Source organism: Carcharodon carcharias, chromosome 26 (genome assembly GCF_017639515.1).
Source record: "Carcharodon carcharias isolate sCarCar2 chromosome 26, sCarCar2.pri, whole genome shotgun sequence".
NCBI classification, from domain to species: Eukaryota; Metazoa; Chordata; class Chondrichthyes; order Lamniformes; family Lamnidae; genus Carcharodon; species Carcharodon carcharias.
In genome coordinates this window covers 19999167-20024019 of record NC_054492.1, presented here as the reverse complement: position 1 = coordinate 20024019, position 24853 = coordinate 19999167, and the positions used below count along the sequence as shown (strand labels likewise).

The window sequence follows — 24853 nt, the reverse complement described above, 5'->3', positions numbered from 1 at the left end:
GAAAGACAGCTTGATCAGAAGATCTAGAATTGATTGAAGAGAACTGGCAAAAAAAAGGAGCCGAAAGGGAGATGAGCAGATTTGTGTTTTTTTTAAGAACAGGTGTTTATGAATTGGAATGCGTTGACTGAAGGATTGTGGAACCATATAATAGAAGTGTCAAAAAGGAACTTTCAAAAAGGAAACTGGATATGTTGGGGAGGTTTGAAACTAATTTAGTAGGGGGTTGGGTAACATGGTGGAGCATTACAAAGTAAAAGCAAGGTGCACAGATGACTGGGAGAGACACCATTAGAAATAATACAGAATTAGGTGGGACTGTAGAAAATACAGAGATCTCTGTTAGATTTGGAACGCATGTATGTAGTGCAGTTCATAATGTTGGTGAGCTGCAGTCACAAGTAGCCACATGGAAATATAATGTACTGATGATAACTGACACCTGGTTCAAAGAAGGGGAGGATTGGAGGCTTAATATTCCTGGGTGCAAGGTGTTTAGGAAAGATAGGGAAGCAAGAAGAGCAGGAGATCTGGCAGTTTTGATTAAGGAAAAGACTGCAGCAGTGCTAGAATAAGAGAGGTCCTTGGTTGCGGGCCGGAGGTGGAGCTGAGGGTGGGGGTGGGGTGGGTCAAAGACAGAACTTATTTGGTTGGAGTCGAGAAGCAACAAAGCAGTTATAGGGCTAGCTGTCTTTTATAGGCTGTCAAACGGTGAGAAAGAGTTAGAACAGATTTTCAAAATGAAAACTACTTCGATGTGCAAGAACCATCGACCAGGATTTTTGGATGGTGGGGTTTCCCTTCCTGCCATCCAAACTGCGTTGATTAATTGGAGATGGAACTTCCACCCCTCCCCCTTCAGGAGGAAGCCCCGCCTCAGGGAAACTGGATGGCAGCTCTCCAGCCTCAGCAGTGCCAGACGCTTCAATGGACAGGACTAGGACTGCAAGCAATCCCGGGAGACCAGGGCCAGGAAAGCATGGGGGTGTCAGGCCAGGGAGGGGAGGTAAGGCCTGAGGAGGTGAAAAGAGGGAGTTGGGGTGTTGGTGGAGAGGCCGATGGAGTGGGAGGACCCGCAAGGACCAGACCTTTTGGGGTGTGGTCAGTGCCTGATGATGAAGACGCTATTGATAGAGGCTTCACTCCTGTCCCCCCCCCTTCCCAGCCGAGGTCTGAGCAGGGTTATCTTCCAGGATTCCCCCTACTCCTGAACTCTTCCTGCCAGCCTGAAAATGGAGTCTAGACAGGAAACAGCCCTTAAGTGGTCACTGGTTGAGCTCAATGGGGCGTGGGTGGGCTGGCCAGCCTTGGCCTCACCCGATCAAATGTAAAATTGCGCAGAGGTTGGAGCGCGTGTGAGCCCAGTGGGAAGGCCATCCAAGGAATTTCTTTGCACCTCCTCTGCCTGCAAAAGCAAAAGGTAGGGGAATGAAAAATTCTGCCCATAGAGTATGGTAATGCGGGACTTCAACTACTCAGAAATTGGATGGGGCAGTGACTGTGCTAAGGGCAAAGGGGTGTATTCAGGAGAATTTTCTTGATCAGTCTGGCCCAAGGGCAGGTGGATGCCCCATACCCCTTCCCCTGCCACTGGTAAAGGCGCCTATGCAGCATAGGCAGATAGATGATAGGCACGATAGGCCCCACCATGCTGTACGTTTTTGTGCCCCAGGAGCAAGGGGGAGTGGTGCAAAAAATTCCAACCATAATACTTAAAGCAGATTGTTCTCCAGCCTTAAGAGACCAGCGATTGCTGGTTCCATATCAGAAGCTTGCATCTTGGTGCAATTAATCTTGTACCCCAAGAGATCACCATATTGCTTGACACAATACAGTTGGAACACTGCCAGAGGAAAGTAGAAATGCAAAAATACTCGATGTATATTTTGGAGGATTTTATATTCTTGGTCTTTTAAATGAAATCCCAGGAAGTTATCAGTTCCTCAGATGTTGGTGGATTGTGGTTCAGTATTCAGTGAAAACAAATGCAGAAGCAGGGCATCCTCAACATTTGCCAAAGGACAAATTAAAGCTGGCAGAATCTACATTTGCTTTGAGAGAGCAGCTGGCTGGATTGTGACCAATTGGAGAAAACTTCACTCAAATCATTGTCCCCAACATTGCAGAGTCAATTCCTTTCAACTCAATTAAAGGCTTTCTCTGCAGCCCACGATGGTGCTCTAAGCAAGTTATTTGACATGAGACGTTTTGAATATTATAATGGTGCGCAGCCAAGTTGGAAACAGAGAATATTAAAACAAATGTTTTAAAACTATATATGATGGACAAAAGTCTGGTGGTGCTTGAAATTTCAGATGCAGACTCTATATCAGAACAGGGTACAAGCAGGGTGGGGGAGGGGATGGTACTTTTTTTTCCTTTTGGGGAGCTGGCTGAAACACAGATGTGTGTTGATGGCTTTTTCTAGCTTCATTTTGTTTGCATTGGTAGATTTAATTTCTGTGGGGACCATGTCTATTCACTTTCCCATTTGTGCATTCCTTTGTTTAAGTATCTTGCCACTCAGATAACCATTTACATCAGCTAACAATTTTCACCTAAGCATTTTGCAAGCCAAACTAGTGACTTAGTAGTTCTTCCTCCGTAACTTGTGTATCTGTGGTTCTTTCCCCTGCCCTGGTCCCCTCCAATCGTTTTATTCATCTCTGGACCTTTCCTTCAACGTTCGTTGACCAACCTGTTCTTCGGTATTTGTTACCTCTTTATTACACATCCAGTTGCACATGTACAATTACAAAGCAAACTCTCCACAATGAAACATACCAAATTGACTAAAAATGTCCTCATAGCTAGATTAGTATAAGCCATCAGCCTGGGACTTGATGTGAAGTTGCTGGCATTACTCCACGGAAGTGAATCAAATTTGCTTTCTCATGTCATTTCTAGAAATAAAATAAATTGCTGACGCTATGGATGTTTAATAAGAAATTAAAACATCCACGCATCACAAGGGATGGGTTGAGATTTATATTTGGAAGCTGAGGGAAGATTAAAAATTTAAAAAAATACCTCAGCAGGATCCAGATGGTGAAAGTGTGAAGTGAGAACGTTCCTCGTTTTAAAGTAAATAATCAAACACAATGGTCTCAGCCTTGTGTTAATTTGTTTTTGCACTTGGAGAATGTCTGAAACTTTTGGCACTGAGTGGCAGTGGGGTTGCCATACTGTACCAATGTTTGACGTCATGACACAGTATGAAACACATTTGTGCCTTGTCGTTCTCACACAGAGTTCCTAAACTCCGAGCTGTTGCCATGGAAAGGGTAGCACCTCCCCAAATCTTTGCTTACTCATGTGTACCTGCTAATTTCAGAGCAACATTGACAGAGACTATGGAACTGATGCCCTTCAGTTCGGAGATACTTGGTGTCAGGGGGCCCAGAAAAAGAGACGGGAATGAAACACTTCTGTTTTCCCTTGTAAATAATTTAAAACTGTGTTTTGTAACATCCGCATCTTACTTCACTTTTTCAATTCCAGATTTTTAGGGGGGGAAACTTTAACCCTGGCAGAGATCTGGTGGGTACACAGGTGATGCAATGGGTGCAGCAGGAGGAGGCTCAGTTGGGTGGCCAGAGCCCTGCGGCGGGTCGCTTCTGTACGTCACAGGACCCTGCCAGGTCTGAACGGCGCTGTAATTGTCACAGTGCAAGAAGGGAGCAGGAAACTGACTTGCTCCATCTAAGCTCCTGCTCTGCTGGTTTTGTCTGGGGCTGCGGGAGTTCAAATCCCCCCTTTATTCTTTTATGGTAAGGAGTAGAGGGGGGGAGAGGGAGAGGGAAGGGGTGGTGAAGGGACGAGTGGAAAGAATTGAGAAGCAGATGGAAGGGGGAGTGGTTGTTGTGGAGGGTTGGGGGGGACAACGAAGGGAAAGGGTAAGTTTGGGGGCTGGGATGGTAGGAGAATGAGGCTTTTTTCTGCTGATTTCTTTCCACCAACAGCTCAGCCTTCTCCTCTGCTCTCAGTTCAAATCCTGAAATTACCTGTTTCCTCTCAACCTCCCACAATTCATAAATGCTTTAGTTTTGATAAAAAAGAAATAATGTCCACTGCTATCATACACTCTGAAATGGCCTGATCCTCTTTAAGCTGAGAAGCATCACAACTCATTAACTGCTGCCATGCATCAGATCTGTGAACCATTTACTATGTAAATCACAGAAGCAATAAATTCATCTTTCTCTAAATATTACTTTGCTTCTCTGAATGAAAGCTGCGAAATTCTGCTCCAGACAGGCTGATATCACCATGTAACTTGTTCAGTTGTCAAACCTGTGGAAATTGAAACCTAAATTTCATTTTGAAATCAAAAAGTGGCCATCACCTGGGCGAGGGTTGATAACTTGAATCAGATGAGAGGGGGATCTCCATTTACACAATCTAAACTGCAACAATATATACTCAAAAAAATCCTGCACAATAGCCTCAATAGGGGTTGCCCATTTCATCGGCCATCTATCTGTGTGTAAGATTACCAAATCAAAGTCAATCATGTGGGACAGAATTGTTTAAAAGACTTTTGTCCCCTGTGAAACGAACTAAGAATTCACACAAAACCTCCAACAGGCTTTAGGGGGACGAGATTTGTATTCCATCGTAGGAGTAGGATTTGTTCGTGAATATAACACACAAGACAGCATTAGAGATTACTTGTATTGAACCAGAATTTCTGGAATTCTTGCAAACAGAAACGGGAGGGAAATTTTAATTCCCTCTGTCTAGCTGAAACCAGGTGGGAAGGTTGGGGGGCATTCAATTACCCACCTTATTTTTTATTTATTGTTTCATGGGACGATGGGATGTGAGCACTGCTGGCAGGGCCAGCATCTGTTGCCCATCCCTAGTTGCCCTTGAACTGAGTGGCTTGCTAGGCCATTTCAAAGGTAAGTTAAGAGTCAACCACATTACTGTGCATCTGAAGTCACAAGTAGGCCATAGCAGGTAAGAACATAAGAAATAGGAGTAGGCCATTCGGCCACTCAAGCCTGCCCTGCCATTCAAGATCATGGCTGACCTGCACTGGGCCTCAACTCCTCTTTCGTGCCAGCTCCTCATTGCACTCAACTCCCTGATATTTCAAAATTCTATCTACCTCCTCTTTAAATACTTTCAGTGATCTAGCCTCCACAACTCTCTGGGGTAGAGAATTCCAGACATTCACTAATCTCAGCAGAAATTCCTTTGCAGCTCAGTTTTAAATGAGTGTCCCCTTATTCTGTAACTATGTCCCCTAGTTTGAGATTCCCCCACTAGTGGAACCATCTTCTCAACATCTACCCTGTCAAGCCCCCTCAGAATCTCGTACAGTAAGGATGGCAGATTTTCTTCCGTAAAGAACATTAGTGAACCTAATGCGTTTTTACAACAATCAATGATAGTTTCATGATCACTATTACTGAGCTTAGCTTTATATTCCAGATTTATTAATTGAATTCAAATTACACTGGCTGCCATGGTGGGATTTGAGCCCATGTCCTCAGAGCTTTAGCCTGGGCCTTGGGATTACAAGTCCCATGACATCACCACTACACCACTGTCTCCCCAGATCTTGTCCCAAGTCTGTTGCAATTTTTCAATGCTTAAGCTTTCAGACCCATGATGCATCCATTCATCAAGTGGGAACCTTGTATAACTCGGGTCTTCTAATGTCAATAAGACCCTGATGCCATCTTAACCAGTAGGTCAGCAAGAACCTGGTTTGAACACTGAAGAGTTCCTGTGAAACGAATTTAAAGCCTATAGCCAGGGCAAGCAGGATTGCTTCCTAGGGATCCACAAGGGAAGTGTAAGCCTCCTCAGCTCAAACTCCTCTTCCCAAACTGCTGACCTCCCCAGGACCACACCCCCCTCCCCCACAGTCCATTACCATCCTCAGTGGGAGGCTTCTGTGCCACTTTCTGCCATGTTTTAGACATTTTATTTGGGAAGTCAGCCAGTGGCATGTTAATGAGGCCCAGTCACTAAAATCAGCTGGTCCTTCGATTGCCCCTTCCAGACAGGATGTCTGCTCATCCAACCACTTCCTGCCCGGAATTTAAAATTCCCATAGCTGTGTCACACTCAATAACTGAGCAGGTTTATGGTAGGCCCATTGTGGTAGAATATCTCACTTACCATTCTAGCTCCTAACATTGTTCTTAATAGTCGTTTAGTAGTACAGAACTTGAGAGTTATTGAGTAAAGAGACATGTGAAGCTTTTTGCCTTGCACTCATCAGGAATCTTCACTAGAATACCAGTATCAGGGGAAAACAACAATTTATACTGTATGTGAAGAGTGTGCTGATTGGTTGGCAAGTGGACTCTGATTGGTAGAGGCATTGACATGGAGAATGCACCAGTGATGGTGACTGACAGTTAACTGCCAAGCATTGTTTGAAATTTAAATCAGACAGCTTGACCCTGATTAGCCAAGACATTGCCCTGAAGAATGAGTCAGCGAATGGCTGTCACTTATTTTGTTTAGCTGAAACGGGCGTGATGTGTATACATGTTCTTTGTTTGCAAAGAACAGGGCCCTATGTATTCATATTTGTTGTTTCCAGGACACGCAAATGCGCCACACTCTGAGCCTGACTGACAATCTTAAATTGGCTGATAGTGTAATTCTTAGCATACAGAATTATTTAGCAAATATTGTCTAATCGCAGAATCACATCCAATGTTGGATACTATGTTTTGAGTTTTGCAAGTACGGGCTGGTTGGGTACCGTCAGTACCTTGCCCATTGCAAACCACAGCTGGAGCATGCTGTTTGATACGATTTGTCAATCTTTGGGATATACAGCCTACATACCTAGCATCACACTGGCACTGAAATTCACATATTACATTACTTATTTGTGTGAAAGGCAGAACATCTTTTTGGCTTGATGAAATAAGTGACAGCCATTCGCTGACTCACTCCTCAGGGTAATGCCTTGACCAATCAGGGTCAAGGTACCTGGTTTAAATTTCAAACAATTTCATCATCACTGGTGCATTCCTCTTGGCAATGCCTCTACCAGAGTCCACTTGCCAACTAATCAGCACTCTCTTCACAGAGAATATAAATTGTTGTTTTACCCCCTTATATTGGTATTCTTGTGAAAGGTCCTGATGAGCGCAAGACGAAAATATTTGTCATGTCTCGTTTTACAGCAACATTGTTATTGTTCGACCTGCAACAGAATCCACTTGGGTTTTGTAGTATCTGCTTTTTTAGGTACTAAGTGGCCTTTGAATACTCAGAAATAGGGTCTGACTTGCACATTACTGATGGCTGGACTCCATCTTGGTGATGGTTTGTGTGTGCACACCTATCAACCACCAGTTGTGTAAAGATTATGACGTTAATAAGCATGCAACATTTTCAAACATCATGCTGAAGCCTAAAATGGTCTTCCTCTTGACTAGCTGAACACCACTAGTGCTACTTAATGAGATCATGAACTACTTAGAAGTCTGTTGCTGGGTTATTTCTTCTAACTGATGGTGCAATTGTACTTGCTGTTTGAGATTTCTTACACTTGTCTAAAGTCACAACAGTCTGCAGGGAATTTACTGGCTAGTGTTGAACTGTTTGTTCCTTTACAAATCTAAAGTTGCTGCCAGAAATGGATGGCCAACCACACTTTCCTCTATAGGAATTGAGCATGATTGGGAGATTGAAGAGAGGCAATTCAGAACAGGACATGCTGCTAGAAGAGGGAGGAGGGGAGGGAGTAGCGCTGTCAGCAGGAGGCCCTATCTGTTGAAGGTCTTTAGGGAGCACTTTATTTACCTCAATTCCTGAGATGACCAATGTTTGAGATGATTTAACTTCACTAAAGAGGCCATGACAGAAATCTACCAACTGCTGCACAGCTGTCACCTTAAATCAGGGCAAGGATAACAGTGCCTATAGCTTCAAGGTGACTATGGTGTTTAACCTTTATTCATATGGCTCTTTTCAGGCTATTGCTGGAGATATAAGCAGCATCTCTCAGTTTGCTGTACACTGCTCCATAACAGAGGCTATTGAGTCTCTCTATACAAATAGAGAACAGCTTCATTTCATTCCTTCTTGCCAGAGGCAAGGAGGCAGAGAGGGCACGAGGCTTTGCTTGGATTCTGGAATTCCCTTTGCTGCCAGGTGTCACTGACTACATTCGCAATGCCTTGTGTGCGCCTCAAGTGACTTAGGCCATTTTCATCAGAAAGTTTTCACTCCCTCAGTGCGAAACTGGTGAGCAACCACAAGTAGCGCAGGATGCAGGTGAATGCCCATTAACCTGGAGGGTTCATGCTCCATGTAGCCACTGTCACTCCCTTGGGCTGTCAGAGAACAGATTGATGGACTGCTATGTTGCTTTCAAAGCCCTTTTGATCAGTTATATGAAGACAGCAATCTGAGTTTCCACTGCAGCATTCAGACCTTTGATGAAAGCTGTTTGTTCTGCAGTTCATGTTGTGACAGTGGCCATCAGATGCTGCAATACGATGATTTCCAGAAGGTATGCTGATGGAGGTGACCAATAGTTCCATGTTGGAAAGTACAGGCTCCAATATCTGTATAGAACCTCTTTGGTGCTGGACTCCTCTTTAAGATTGTACACAGGTTTTTGAACAGACTTTACAGTTCACTAATCATGTGGCTATGTCCACCCCTTAGCCTTCTTTAGGCTGGCCCACTAAAGCCCTTATCGGAGTCCTCTGCAGCAGAACTAGTGTCTGCAACCTTGCCTCGTGTGAGCTGGCGTCTGCCTCTTTTCCCTTGCCCAGTGACAGGAAGATATAATGTTATTGGAGAATAGTGGTATATGTGCGTGTGTTATGTGCGTGTGTTATGTGTGTGTGTGAGATACTTAATTGGATTAAAGGTAGCTGGTCTGGAGGCTTTTACATAACAAAGATAAGCCAGGTTTGAAATGTTAAGTACATAAACATGGGGGAAGTTTAGAACGTAAGGTGTAAAAGGACAATTGCACTTTTAAATAAACCAGACTAGCTTGGATTCAAAAACGCGCCCGACACACCAGAACCTAAAATGACGTGTGATGACATCAGGTGTGCGTTCCCATGTCATCGTGCTGTCTTGCGATATTTCGTTCGGTGGGCGCATGCCGGAGTCTGCTGTGCACCTGCCGATATGTGTCAGGCCTATTAAGGGCATTAACATATTACTTGACTTCAAATTTATGCTGACTGTCCAACCTAATGGTTGGCAGGCAAGCAAAAAAGCCAAGCAGCATTTACATTTTTTTAGGAAACCTCATCCGCGAGCGGGATGAGATTTCCTAAAGTTAACACTGAATATATAAAACCTTTATTTTGAAAATAAAAACATGTCCCATCTCATGTGACACAGAAAGAGCACTGGACCCGACTCTCCCTCCTCACCCCGCCCGCACAGGTAGCTCTCAGCACTACCTCTCGCGATCCACATGGGGCAGGCCTTAATTGGCTCGCCCATGTGAAATTGTGGTGCGGAGCCAATCCTGGGCGGCATTCGGCTCTGCAACCACCCCCACCCACTCTCGCCAAGCCCACCCAACCAATATAAATTATGTTTCCAAAAGATTACTGATAAAATTGTTACTACAATAAATTTTTATGATCAGGGAGGTAAAGTCCAATGACATAGTGAAACAACGGGAATTTGCATTCAAAGGGGAAAACTTGTATAAAGGCGAGAAGGATGTGTGTAAATGCAGGCATGTTAAGATCTAACAAGTGTGAAAAGCCTTCAGCATCTACATCTCAAGCTGCTGCCTACAACAAACTGAAGCTAAGAAAACTCAATTTGAACTGGATTGTTCAGGGTATCAAGTTTCTTTGCCTTGGTCTTTTAAAATTTGTGTGTTTTACTGTTGCCTTAACAGAGGTGTAACTGGGGGTCAGATTAATTAGGAGATTTAGAAGTTATTATATTAGTAATTTGTAGAAATATGTATGTGCTTAAAATCATTTCTCTTATTAATAAATGTTTAATCTAGTTTTGTAAAAACCTACAGGGCTCCGTGGTCTTATTACTGCTGAATTCAAAGCCCACATCTCGAAACATACAAATTGCAAATAATAGTTGTGGCAGTTGTCTCTCATTTCCCTCTGGGATTTGAACAACTCAGCATTTACCATCGGTCGTTCCATAACACGCAGACTCCTGTACACTTTTGCCTGGTTTGTCACCATGTGCAGATCCCTCCTCTATCTTTGCCTCTAAAAGATGCATGATGATCTGATGCCTGCAAATGTATGATCGAATGACAGTGCATCTTCATCTTCAATGCTAGCTCTTCCTCCAGTTCTTGGGTATCTGAAATGTAAAAAGGACAAGGATTGAGTTGTAGCAGTGGGAGAGGATTAAGTAAAAAATACATTTTACACCCTCTGCTGTTCTAAATCAGAAGAGGTTAAGGGTGAAGTAGGATGAATGGAGGACGGTTTTTTTAAACAGGTACCCCTATCATCGATTACCCCAGCCCTGCCAGTGTCCAGGGCTCCTTCCATGATGACCACCACTGTCTCCTCCATCAGGGCTAAAATATGCAAATGTGCTTGTCCTCCTTCAGTTCTTTTCTGCTGCCTATGCTTATGTGCCATGTTCTCCTGCAAGAAAGGGGGAAATGTGTTTGAGAGTGTCAAGCAATATGTTTGGTGTGGTGGAATAGCAGCTAGTATGTGAAAACTGAGTTGTGGGTATGAGGCTTATAACAATGCTAAGTGTGTGAAGGTGAGGGAAAGCATACAAATTTTAGGGTTAGGTAGAATAATGGAGATTAGGATTGAGATGAGTAACAGAGGGTACTGAGTTGAGCTGTGGATGAGGTGAGTAGTGCAGTTGGTAGGATAAGTCAACTCCAAGATTAACTCACTCACCTTGACAATTAAAACTCTTCCTGCACTTCATTCATGTTCTTGGTGCAACACTTCAGGCTTCTTCCCACTGCCTCCTGACCCCTTTGGATACAGGGCATCTCTTCTTTCCACTACTAACTTCAGTGCAGTGTCTGAAAACCTTGTTGCAGGATCTCTTGCATGTACAGCCATTGCTCGATGTTTCAGAGCACAGATTCCGTTTCTCAAATGACACCCACCACTTCTTGCAGCAAAACAAGACCTGGGTAATATTTAGGCTTGGGCTCATAAGTGACAAGTAACATTCACACCACACAAGCGGCAGGCAATGACCATCTCCAAGAAGAGAGAATTCAACCATCTCTCCATGACATTCAATGACGTTGCCATTGCTGAATCCCCCACTATCATCATCCTGGGGACTACCATTGATCAGAAAATGAACTGGACCAGCCATATAAATACTATGGCTACAAGAGCAGGAGAGGGGCTGGGAATCCTGCAGCGGGTAACTCACCTCCTGACTCCCCAAAGCCTGTAGATACAAGGTACAAGTCAGGCGTGTGATGGAATACTCTCCAATTGCCTGGATGAGTGCAGCTCCAACAACACTCAAGAAGCTTGACACCATCCAGGACAAAGGATTGGCACCCCATTCACCACCCTAAGCATTCACTCTCTCCTCCACCAATGCACAATGGCAGCAGTGTGTACCACCTACAAGATTCACTGCAGCAGCTCACCAAGGCTCCTTCAACATCACCTTCCAAACCTGTGACCTCTTGCACCTTGCAGGACAGGGCAGCAGACACATGGGAACACCACCACCTGCAATTTCCCCTCCAAGTCACAAACCTTCCTGACTTGGAACTATATCGCTATTCCTTCACTGTTATTGGGTCAAAATCCTGGAACTTCCTTCCTAACAGCAGTGTGCGTGCACCTGCACCACATGGACTGCAGCGGCTCAAGAGGGCAGCTCACCCCCACTTTCTCAAGGGCAATTAGGGATGGGAAATAAATGCTGGCCTAGCCAGCGATGCATGCATGCGGTGAATGAATAAATAAATAAAAATACGCCTCCCCTTTAAGCTGGAGACTGCCTTTGAAAGGAGATAACCACTCATGCCAAAGGGCCCACTGATGATCCATGCAGCCAATGAACAATGAGGGTGGTGTTGGTGCACAAAGCAATTGTGCAAAACAGCAGGTAGCCAGTAATTACTGTGTTGCCTGCCTTTCAATAAACGGACCTGAGGTTAATTATATACCATGATCCACACACCCATTTCCAAGGGTTAGCCAATTCCTCTCCAATTGGTTTATCTGTTGATCTATTTCACTGATAGAGCTAGAGTTCAAAGGTAATCACCTGGGTGTAACATACTCCAGGACATGATCACCAAGATGCAAGTTATAATGTTACAATACAACATTACAGCAAATGTGTGACGTTTTTCTGCAATTTAGTTAACAATTCTATTCGCCTAAATTGCATTACATTTATAAAACCGATGTAGTGCTAATCAGTGCATTATATTTTCTAGGAGTAACCTTTTTGTTAAATGAGGCCTCAGTGCTATACAGAAGCATCTTGACAGTGGCAACTGTAAAAAAAAAAGTCTTAGCAACTGTGTCACAAATATAATGGTATGGACAGTGACTTTACTGTACCGATCAGCCCATGTTGAGATGGACGGTATGCCTGAAAGTGACTGCAAGCCACATTTCCAAACCTATAAACTTTATTGGTTATATGCTTACAGGAAACAAATCACTTCTGTCCCTCCTGACATTCAGCATTCATCAGTTTTGCATTGCGTACCAGTTGTAGCTTTGTTCTTAAAAAGCAATTGTCCCCAAGGTTTAACTTCTACCTGATACCTGATTATGTATAGACCTCTAATATATCTTCTGTAATGTTTTATTTTTGCTTGCCACATGGTTCTGATTGTTCTGCTATCAAATCAAATCATTAAAATGTACTTATCAGAAAAATAACATGTTAGAAAGAACTTTAACCAATTAACTAGTTTAAAATAAATAAAATCAAATGAAGAAAGCATTAAACAAATAAAAGCATGAATCTGTTGTAACTCCTGTACATCCTGATCACATTCAGCTAAATCATATAAGGGTAGATTTTAAATCCCACCGGGCGTCTTGCAGGAGGCCCATGCAAGCAGAAAGTAAACTGTCTGGCTACCTCAGTGTTAGGCCTCGGAGAGTTTAATTCCTATGCCTCTTTTGATAGGCTGTTGGACCTCATTTAAACTAGACTGACAAGCAGCAGGCACCTGAATGCTTTTGCTTAAGTGTCTGTCTGAAACACTCAAGACACGGTTCCAACGAAGTTAGCAGTGTGACCAACACCTGCACAGTTTGGACTCGGCACCACTGCTCAATTTGATACCTTGCAGCCACTTAATGCCAGGAAAATGGGAGCTCCTCATGAATTTCTACTCCATTGTTTATTTTTTTCTCCAGTTTGTAGAAATCCAGACACAAATGAAATCCTAATTCCTGCAAAAAGGTGGCTGGTTATCTGATTACATTTATTATGACTCAACCGCAATGGATAAAAAGTCCCAGCTACTGGAAGGGAAGCTGCTACACTTCAGAAATTTTATAAAACATAACTGGCAATCCAATTCCATGTTAGGTCACACAAAATGTGTTCTAGCGCTGGAATAGAAATGAATGGCGGGTTGCCTGGTAAGATCAATCAGCATTATCTTGGGCTGACATTTAATCTCGCAGCTACTCTTTACCTAGAAGGTCCATTAGTATGTTGAATTGACAATTGGTATCTTTCCTTGGATTCCTGTTTGGATATTTGCAAGAGAGATACCCAAAGATGAGTACTTCATTTTGAAATAATTTTAACACGTTAGGTTTTGTGAAAACACTGGGGAAATATTCAGCTGATACTTACGCTTTGATCAGTTAATGGAGGCAGAACAATTTTTTTCTCGATTGTATTCAGAACCAATTTCCAAAGTTCTTTTAGAACTCTCTTCAGGACTGTCTTCTCACAGATTTTAGCAAACAGCGTAAGGCTGAAAAAAAATTGAAAATATTGACTGTCACTAGACAATTGAGACATCAAAGGATTCGTATTATGGTTCACAAAATCTGAAGGCATATCATACATACAAAACAGCATCACATCAGCGTCTCAGCATAAAATAAGCTGGCAAGGCAGCTTTTTGTAAATCTAACTTAAAGGCCAAATTTCCAAACTGTCCATACAATATTTGCATTTCAATACAAGTGATGGAGTATTTAGAAACGGATTACTGTAAAGCTATGAAGGTCGGGATGAAATGAATATCTTCATGCTGACATTTATTCATAGAACTACGTTACTTTTTATCCAGGAGGTCCATTAGTGGCCTCAAGACGGTTTCTGCATTCAGGGCTGCACTGTTCCTATTAGCAGATGCATTCCCGGTTCCTTTCATTTGATATAATTCAATGTTCATCTGTTTCACACATTCTTCAATTACAGATTGGAAGCTAAAATAATCAAGCAAAAGCAGTGATAAAATGATTCACGTAAGACCAAACATCAAAAGTGTCAGAAAATAACATTTAAGAAGATACTATTGTCCCAAGATCATTGACACTTGCAACAAAATGTGAATATAATGATTTGGCCTTTTTTTTTTAAACACACGTACCGTACCTGTAACAAAAAAAATAAAGGCAGTGCTGGAGTTCAGCTTTTAATAAATGAAGCCTATCATTTGACAAGGCCTTTGGTTGCCAGGTAACAAACACATTGACACTTTAATAGAGGGTCATTGATGCCATTTTCAAAGGGTGTCCTTTCCACACACAATTCTCTGATTGTTGAAGTGAATGTCACGCTTGGTGACAAAGCATGATTGGCAAAATCTGAAGAGCCCCAGAGTGCTTCACATACCATGGAGCAATCAGGTGACTGTTGTTACTCAGGCAGTCATTTTGGGTGCGGCAAGTTTGAACAAACAGCAATGAGGGACTTGATACAGTTAATCAATTTTTAGCAAAGTCGGCTGCAGAAAGAGCAGAGGAGTGGGGTTACTTTGATAGCTGCACTAAAGAGCTGGCAAAGGCTTGATGGGCTGAGTGGCCTCCTTCTATGCTGTACAATTCTAGAATTCAAAGGTGGTGAGGGTGGGGTGGGGGGGTGGGGGGGGGGGGGGCGGGGGGCAGTGGGGTGGAAGGGAGAGTTGACCAGGATGTTAGGACAGCTTCTTACTTGTGTTGCAAATAACACCATGTGAACAGCTACCTGAACCTCTGCAACAAAGCAGCATCCTCCATCTACTGCACTGGACCTCATCTCTTTGTTTAAGGACTGCATATTGAACTTTCAAATTTAGCAGTGATAATCTGTCAACATTATTAACAACAGTGGTCATATTTCATTATCTTATTTATTGAGGAAAGATGGTTAGGTAGGGAAACAAGGGTGCAATACTTTCTCCACAAGGTATCTCTCACCCCACTACATCTCTCTCAAATTTATAGGTAAGAAATTAACCTTTCAGAAAGTATTTTTGATTTCACAGCTTATTTTTTTAATCGTCATGGAAACTAAGATTTCATATAAGTATTATTGTCACATCACATTGAATGCTCTTACAAATTTATAGGTACTTTTGACATATTTCAACAATTTTATTTTTTTGGCATTATTTTATCCTCTTGAAGGCTGCCTATTACCATGGAGGATCCGGGAAATCAGGGAACCTAATTGCAAATTGTCAATGAGAATTGGAATAGGATTTTTTTAATACAAGGTGCAAATTATGGGAAAATGGTTTCCTTGGTGATAACGAAAGAAGATCAGCTAAGCATAATGCACTTGCAAAAATGATCCTTTAACATTTCTTTAGCAACAGATGAGACACCAAACCAGTATAAATCTCCCAAATTTTTTTAATGCAGCTGTGCAGTGTGCAACTCTGGTAGAATATCAGTCACAATGCAGTGCAAGGTCGTGACTAGTTGTGAGAAAATATTGGATGACATAAGGGCCTCAAATATACAGAGGAGGAGGAATGCTCGGGAGTACATCACCCCAATGACTGAACTCTGTCTCAAATACTGAGGAAAAGGAAGAGCTTTACATGACTAAGGAACACCCCCAGGGTTGTATCTGAATGGTATTGCAACACAGGAGAACAGGGCACATGTTAGAATTTAAAGAACATAGAAATGTAAGGCGTTTGCAATTCTGAGGGACAGAATCAAGCTACACTTGGAGAGGCAGGGATTAATCAAGGACAGTCAGCACGGATGTTAAGGGGAGGTCATGTCTGACCAATTTGATTGAATTTTTCGAAGAGGTGACCAGGTGTGTAGATGAGGGCAATGCATTTGACATAGTCTGCTTGGACTTCAGCTAGGCTTGGGAGACTGACAACGAAGGCAAGAGCCCATGGGATCCAAGGCAATTTGGCAAATTGGATCCAAAATTGGCTGAGTGGCAGGAAGCAGAGGGTGATGGTCAAGGGTGTTTTTGTGACTGGATGTCTGTGTTCCACAGTGATCAGTGTTGGGTTCCTTGCTGTTTGTGGTATATATAAACGATTTAGACTTGAATGTAGGGGGGTTGATCAGTAAGTTCGTGGATGACACGAAAAGTGGTGGGGTAGTAAATATTGAGGAGGATAGCCTTGGATTACAGGAGGATATAGACGGGCTTATCAGTGGAAAATGGAATTTAATTTGGATAAGTGTGAGGGGATGCACTTGAACAGGACAAACAAGGCATAGGAACAACGATGAATGGTAGGACCCTGGGAAATACCGAGGATCAGAGGGACCTTGGTGTGTATGTCCACCGGTCCCTTAAGGTAGCAGGACAGGCAAACAAGGTGGTTAAGAAGGCATATGGGATACTTGACTTTATTAGCTGAGGCATAGAATAAAAGAGCAGGGGCATTATGCTGAAATTGTATAAAACACTGATTAGGCCACAGCTAAAGTGTCACATGCAGTTCTGGAATTCACATTATAGGAAGGATGCGATTGCACTAGAGAGAGTGCAGAGGAGATTTACCAGGATGTTGCCTGGGTTGGAGAGTTTTAGTTATGAGGAGAGATTGGATAAACTGGGGTTATTTTCCATGGAGCAGAGGAGATTGAGGGGGGACATGATTGAGGTGTATAAAATTATGAGGGGCATAGATAGGGTAGACAGGAAGGAACTTTTCCCCTTGGAGGAGAGATCAATAACCAGAGGGCCTAGATTTAAGGTAAGGGGCAGGAGGTTTAGAGGGGATGAGAGGAAAAATTCTTTCACCCAGAGGGTGGTGGCAATCTGGAGCTCTCTGCCTGAAAGGGTGGTAGAGGCAGAAACCCTTATAACATTTAAGAAGCATTTGGGTGTGTACTTGTGATGCCATGGCATACAAGGCTATGGGACTAGTGCTGGAAAATGGGATTAGAATGGTTAGGTATTTGTTTGACTGGCACAGAGTCGATGGGCCGAAGGGCCTTTTTCTGTGCTGTAGACCTTTAGAACTATGACTATGTTTGTAGCGAAATTAGCAATGTTATGCAAAATACATGACATGATGGGAGATTCAATGTGTTGTAAAAATAAATTTCCAATGTCCAATTTATCCTTTTGCAATCCCCACTCCTTTAATATTTAAAACCAAACTGGGCACTTAAAAGAGGGACATGGAGTAAAACCAATGGTGGAGCTTAAGACGAGAAAGCATGGGGAGGTGGCCACAGGTCTATGTGGGAATATCCGAGGACACAGATTCAAGGTAATTGGCAAAAGATGCAATGGTGTCTGGAGGAAAAACTTGTTTACTCAGCGGCTGGTTAGGATCTTGAATGCACTGCCTGAGTGTGAGGGAGGGCAGGTTTCATGGGAGGAATCAAAAGGGAATTAGATTATCTGGAAAAGTAAAATGTGCACATCTATGTGAAAAAGGCTAGAAAGTTGCACTAGGTGAATTGCCCCTTGAGGGAGACAGCATGGACATGACAGCCCAAATGGCCTCCTTCTTTACAATAACCATTCTATGATTTTCTGATTCTAAAAAAAGTTTGGAAATGATTGGGTCTGAGGACTGGGGAGAAGTGCAGAACCACATTATGTTGATATTTTATGATTTGTGCTAAATGTCACATTAATGAGTGTCTGCACAATTATGCAATACTCATTGTGCACCATCACTAACTTCCAATCAGCACTGTTGTCTTCCACCACAATATGAAGTGACACTCACTAAGGACCAAGCATCACTAGTCAATGTAAACAGCAGTGTAACTCTTTCGAGTACAAACACGTTTCCATCTGTTCCTATTCAGATGAAGTTACATTGTTTCATAGTTTGCCATTGTGAGATTTGAACTCTTGATCTTGGGGTTACAAACCCAGTACCATAACCACTTGGCTATTTAGGCCAAGCAAACGACATCGTCCGATTAACCAGCTTGAAGGTGAAAAGTTGCGATAGCCGGGAATCGAACCCGGATCAACTGCTTGGGAAGCAGCCATGCTCGCCACTACACCACCATCGCTGCCTTAAACAGCAGTGTAGATGCAGTTACAGACAATTCAGGAGAATTAAATAATGAAAAGCACTCAGCTTCTGAGCAGCAATAAAGAACAAATATCACTGGTGTTAATTAGTGAGGAACCTGCTAATGCTGCTTTTAAACTGAATGGTGATGCAGACCTTAGTGGGCCTGCTTTGTACAGCAACAGCAAAGTATTAAGGTGTAACTTGCATCCTTGTTCACAATAGCGGACTATGACAAGTGATATGGGGAACGGGTGGGAAAGTGGAATTGGAGCAGGAGATCAATGATGATCATATTGAATGGCAGGAGCAGTCTCCAGAGGTTTATTATTTTTTATTCATTCATGGGGTATGGGCATCGCTGGTTAGGTCAACATTTATTGCCTGTCCCTAATTACCCTCGAGAAGGTGGTGAGCTGCCTTCTTGAACCGCTGTAGTCCTTGTGGTGTAGGTACACCTACAGTAATGTCAAGAGTTCCAGGATTTTGACCCGGCGACAGTGAAGGAAAGGTGATATACTTCTGAGTCAGGATGGTGCGCAGCTTGGAGGGGAACCTCCAGGTGGTGGTGTTCCCATGTATCTGCAGCCCTTATCCTTCTAGATGGGAGCAGATGTGGGTTTGACAGGTGCTGTCTGAGGAGCCTTGGCAAGTTCCTGCAGTGCATCTTGTAGGTGGTACACACTGCTGCCAGTGTGTGTCAGTGGAGGGGGGGAGTGAATGTTTGTGGATGGGGTGCCAATCAAGTGGGCTGCTTTGTCCTGGATGGTGTCAAGCTTCTTGAGTGTTATTGAAGCTGCACTCATTCAGGGAAGTGGAGAGTATTCTATCACACTCCTGACTTGTGCCTCATAGATGGTGGACAGACTTTAGGGAGTGAGGAGGTGAGTTACTCACCTCAGGCTTCCTAGCCTCTGACCTGCTCTTTTAGCCACAGTGTTTATATGGCTAGTCCAGTTCAGTTTCTGGTCAATGGTAACCTCCACGATGTTGATAATGGGGGATTCAGCACTGGTAATGCCACTGAATGTCAAGGGGCAATGGTTAGATTTTCTCTTGCTAAAGATGGCCATTGTCTGACATTTGTGTGGCATGACTGTTACTTGCCACTTGTCAGCCCAAGCCTGGATATTGTCCAGGTCTTGCTGCATTTGGACATGGGCTGCTTCAGTATCTGAGAAGCCATGAATGCTGCTGAACATTGTACAATCATTAGCGAACATCCCCACTTCTGGCCTTATGATGGAAGGAAGATCATTGATGAAGCAGCTGAAGATGGCTGGGCCAAGGACATGATCCTGAAGAACTCCAGCATGGGAGATGATTGACCTCCAGCAACCACAACCATCTTCTTTTGTGCTACGTATGACTCCAACTAGCGGAGAGTTCCCCCCCCACCGATTCCCATTGACTCCACTTTTGCTAGGGCTCCTTGATGCCACACCTGGTCAAATGCAGCCTTGATGTCAAAGGCAGTCACTCTCACCTCACCTCTGGAGTTCAGCTCTTTAGTCCATGTTTGAACCAAGGCTGTATTGAGGTCAGGAGCTGAGTAATCCTAGCGGAACCCAAACTGAGCAACAGTGAGCAGGTTATTTCAAAGCAAGTGCTGAAACTCCTTGCATCAATGCAGCAATATAACTGGCTGTCTGACATCTGACTGAAGGCAACCAATGGAGCCAAACAAGCTGGAGTGATGAAAAGTGATATATTTATGTACAATTTTCTGACCATAAAAGCTTAAGTTATTGATACTCCAAAATACACTTTCAAAAGACCCTTCATATAATGTAAAATTGAAATAAATTCTCAAATAATAATTCTCAAACAAGTTGTCAACTTTTGAGACTTGCCATTTTTCTGTACTTTATGACTTGACAAACTGCTCATTAAACTACATTAATCATTTCTACTGAAAATACTATACCTTGTGCCAAAGATATAGCTCAGTTCATCCAAGACACCATTAAGCTTGACTTGTAACTCTTTCAGGATACCACTTGCCTCAGCATCAAGCTAAAAAGAAAATAACAATCATCCATGAAATAGCAGCCGCATTATGGTTATTAACTGATTTCAAGACGACTTTTTGTGTAAAGCTTTATGTCAATCCTTGGATAATGTTTTAATGCTAAGAGCACGTGAAAATGAGCACCAATCATATTTGCAGCTCTCAGAATACTATTGGTTTTCAAATCAAATCAGATGAATCGGAGTGTTTTGCTTGTGTGAAAAATAATTCAAATAAAATTCGAGTAAGCCAACTTTGCAAGTGCTTTAGAACAGAGCAGATTACTCTCAACCACATGCTGCAATGTTGCATGCAAGAGAACAAGTATAGATGGTTTTAATCACCAAAAGCTTAAATGCACAGCCTGCTTAGTATCGCTTTATTAGGATATTTTCAATTTGAGAAATGCTATGGCAAGTGTTGAAATGCACACAGGGGCAATGTTATAAGCAAAGTGGTTCAATACCCTTGTTTAGACATGAGGAAAACCTTTGTGGTTTTGTTATTGCACGGCTGACCCCATTTGCCCACCAAGCAACAGCAGCATGCTATTTCAGAACTGATCTGATCTGATCATTCTGTACGCTGTAAATCAAGAAGCTTTAGACTGCTGTCAGACTTATCAAATCAAAACCCTTTTTTTTAATATAATACATTTAATCTCACACAATGGCTTACCCAAGTACATCAACACACCATAAAACATGACGATAAGCCAAGAAATGAAGCAAGGGTTACCAGTATTCTTTTTTGGGATATGCAATAAATCTGTGCAAAAGGTTTTCAAAAGAAAGGGTGTATCTTTTCTTGGCCAATCACCCTTCTCACACATTAATAAGTTTAGGTCCTTTTTTAATGGAAACCTCTTTCATGGCATGCCCCATATCTGCCCACTTAATTTTTCTACCTTGACACTTGGTGCCTCATTAAACGTATCTAATTGAGCTCCAATTTTGGGTATTGACAAGGCTAGTTGGTGTAATATACCTAACTGTGGCTAAACAATCCATCATCTGGCATCAGATGCTGTATGGAGGGACATTTTAAACAAGGGAATTGTGAGGTAAACTGCAGTGCAAAACAGGGCTGCTAACTCCGATGCTCTTAAACCATTTCAGTCCACCGACAAGGGCTAACTTCGATGCTCTTAAACCATTTCAGTCCACCGACAAGGGCTAACTCCGATGCTCTTAAACCATTTCAGTCCACCGACAAGGGCTAACTTCGATGCTCTTAAACCATTTCAGTCCACCGACAAGGGCTAACTCCGATGCTCTTAAACCATTTCAGTCCACCGACAAGGGCTAACTCCGATGCTCTTAAACCATTTCAGTCCACCGACAAGGGCTAACTCCGATGCTCTTAAACCATTTCAGTCCACCGACAAGGGCTAACTTCGATGCTCTTAAACCATTTCAGTCCACCGACAAGGGCTAACTTCGATGCTCTTAAACCATTTCAGTCCACCGACAAGGGCTAACTTCGATGCTCTTAAACCATTTCAGTCCACCGACAAGGGCTAACTTCGATGCTCTTAAACCATTTCAGTCCACCGACAAGGGCTAACTTCGATGCTCTTAAACCATTTCAGTCCACCGACAAGGGCTAACTTCGATGCTCTTAAACCATTTCAGTCCACCGACAAGGGCTAACTTCGATGCTCTTAAACCATTTCAGTCCACCGACAAGGGCTAACTTCGATGCTCTTAAACCATTTCAGTCCACCGACAAGGGCTAACTTCGATGCTCTTAAACCATTTCAGTCCACCGACAAGGGCTAACTTCGATGCTCTTAAACCATTTCAGTCCACCGACAAGGGCTAACTTCGATGCTCTTAAACCATTTCAGTCCACCGACAAGGGCTAACTTCGATGCTCTTAAACCATTTCAGTCCACCGACAAGGGCTAACTTCGATGCTCTTAAACCATTTCAGTCCACCGACAAGGGCTAACTTCGATGCTCTTAAACCATTTCAGTCCACCGACAAGGGCTAAGCCTCGTGATTGCTAGGGAAATGTTTACTATGCAAGTGAATTATTTTCATGACCTTGAAACAGATTTTGAAGAAAAAAAACAAGTGTATCAACATTTCCTCGAAACAGTGATAACCAGATATATATTTTACATGGAATTTGATAATCCTATTGAAGGGTCAGATTTCATCACTTCCTAACAAATCTGTTAAAATACTGTGACATTTCAGTTATTTTATGTCAGATGAACTCAGAAAACCAACAGCATGAATCAAGTATTGAGAAAGGTATGATAACTGTAAATTTGGTGCGGGCCAGTCTACCATGCCAAAAATTATGCTAATGAGAAACAGGCTCGTGTATTGACAATCTGATGCTGCAGGGAGTTGCTATATCACTGTATGTATCACACTACAGCATGCATATTAATCTCCACAGGCTTTGCTGTGAGTCTTACAGAGTTTTGCTCTGTAGTGATTATATATCAGTTATAAACGAATGCAAAAATTTGTGCAATCTTATCACCTACTTGTTTCATTAAGCAATAATCAATGTGTGCAAATCTCTAATTTTTCTGGTGGAATTAGTTGTCTCATATTTAAACCACTTTATGGTTTGCCCCTACCTGTATCTGTAACCTCCTCCAGTCCTACCATTTCCCTAGAACTCTCCATTCCTCCCACTCTGGCCTCTTGTGCATCCCTCCCTCCACCCTACCCCACAACTGGTGACTGTATCTTCAGATAGTTCCTGCCTAATGCTGCGGAATTACCTACCTTAGCCTCTCCTCTCCCTCTACTCCTTTAATGTGACTTTCCTTAAAACCCTTTGTAAACAAACTTTTGGTCAGTCCTCCTAATATCTCCTTCTTTGCTTCTGCATCTATTTTTACTTGACTATGACCCAAGTGCCTTGGGGGCAATTATCTACAGTAAATGCGCTGTATAAATGTAAGTTGCTTTTTTTTACTGCGGATTTAAAAAATATCAGAAATGAGGATAGAATCTATGTAACATAGCTTTTATTTAAATTTACATTCTACTTAAAAAGTGTGCAATTGATTATCTTTAATTTTAAATGTACACAACCTCCTCTTAAAACATTGCAGTTAAGAGTCATTAGAGTTTCTTCAAGGCCTGGCATTGCCTTTTTTTAAATTGGCAAAATATCCGTGTACAAATTAATGAACTGGTAATGAAATTATGGGAATATACACTTGCAAAATATGAGATTCTCAAATATCTGATTTCATTTGCACAATAAAAACCGAGCCATTCAGGATGCACTTGTAATCATGATTCTTTATCGATTTTTAAAAACCAGTCAATGAGTAAATTGTCAGATTATTTGTTACTCTAGTTGGTTAATTTACAATAATAATAGAAAATAGTACAATGCCAACAGGAAAAAACATATCCTCACTGATAAATCCTTGCAAGCCCTGGTGAACTCTCCTAGCAAGTACCGCAATGTTTGGCAAGAAGGAATATGTAAATTGGAAGGCAATCATCGGAGCAGATTCTGAAAATCAGAAACTCTGATCTCTTGCAGTGAATGAGGAAGGTTGCACGAAAGAACAGGAAGGTAAAGCATAACTATTTATGCAAAGTAGTAGTGGGAGACAAATATACACATGGTGGAAAGTTGTAACTCTTTCGAGTACAAACCCATTTCCATCTGTTTCAGATGAAGTTACATTGTTTCATAGTTTGCCATTGTGAGATTTGAACTCTTGATCTTGGGGTTACAAACCCAGTACCATAACCACTTGGCTATTTAGGCCAAGCCTCAGTGGAAAAAGTTGTAGTTGTAAAAAAAAAAGGGACATGCAAAAAGCTACACCTACAGAGCGTAACGTTAGCAAGGATGTAACAAAGTAATAGAACTGAAAATAGCAGGACCATGTAAATAACTTTATGTGCATCCTAATGGGAAGGCCTGAGAGCCAAATCACTCTTTCTCAATCTTTAATGACTGAAGGGGTACGCTGTACAATGGAACAGGTGGTGTTAGTCACCGCGTAAACCCCTAATGGCATATGAGCAAGCTATTGTCAGTCTGTTCAGGACAGTGTGTTCAGAAGATATGTAGTCTGTGGAGATTAAAGGATAGTAAGGAACTCTGAATCCTATTAGTCAGATATTTTATGATATGCTAAATGAACATGTCCACAGTGCACAGTAAAACATGTGACTGCAGTATCTATCAGTTTAAGTATGCTTATTTATGCATAATTTATCATTTGCTTTCTTCACAGAGCAAGAGAACACAAGTCAGCCTCCAGTTGAATAAGAGTTGCACCTCTTGTTCAAGTAGTTGCTAACACAGGTACATTAGCACTACGCATGGCTCAGAAAGGATAGTAGTGAGGGTGGGTAAAGAGGAAAGAGCTGGTGCAGAGCAGAGATTGAGCATGCTGTATGCCTCTCCCAAATTGTATGTGATATGGTAATGCTTTGAAACAGAGACTGGTACAGCAGCATATTGAGAG

General features: G+C 42.4%; 1 protein-coding gene and 1 non-coding gene across 6 annotated transcripts in view; both read right to left on the bottom strand.

Annotated features, from left to right (window-relative positions):
- Positions 1 to 24853, bottom strand: part of LOC121269822 (protein unc-13 homolog C-like) — a 599906-nt gene that overhangs the window by 76497 nt on the left and 498556 nt on the right. For all 5 annotated transcript variants that reach the window (XM_041174809.1, XM_041174810.1, XM_041174811.1 and 2 more), the window contains 3 exons: positions 20304 to 20392; positions 14208 to 14357; positions 13774 to 13897 (listed from right to left, as the gene is read on the bottom strand). In XM_041174809.1, the coding sequence (XP_041030743.1) occupies positions 13774 to 13897; positions 14208 to 14357; positions 20304 to 20392 (363 nt within the window). The remainder of the gene's footprint in view (positions 1 to 13773; positions 13898 to 14207; positions 14358 to 20303; positions 20393 to 24853) is intronic.
- On the bottom strand, positions 18303 to 18374 carry trnag-ccc. Its single transcript has one exon. It is a non-coding gene; the product is annotated as a tRNA-Gly (tRNA).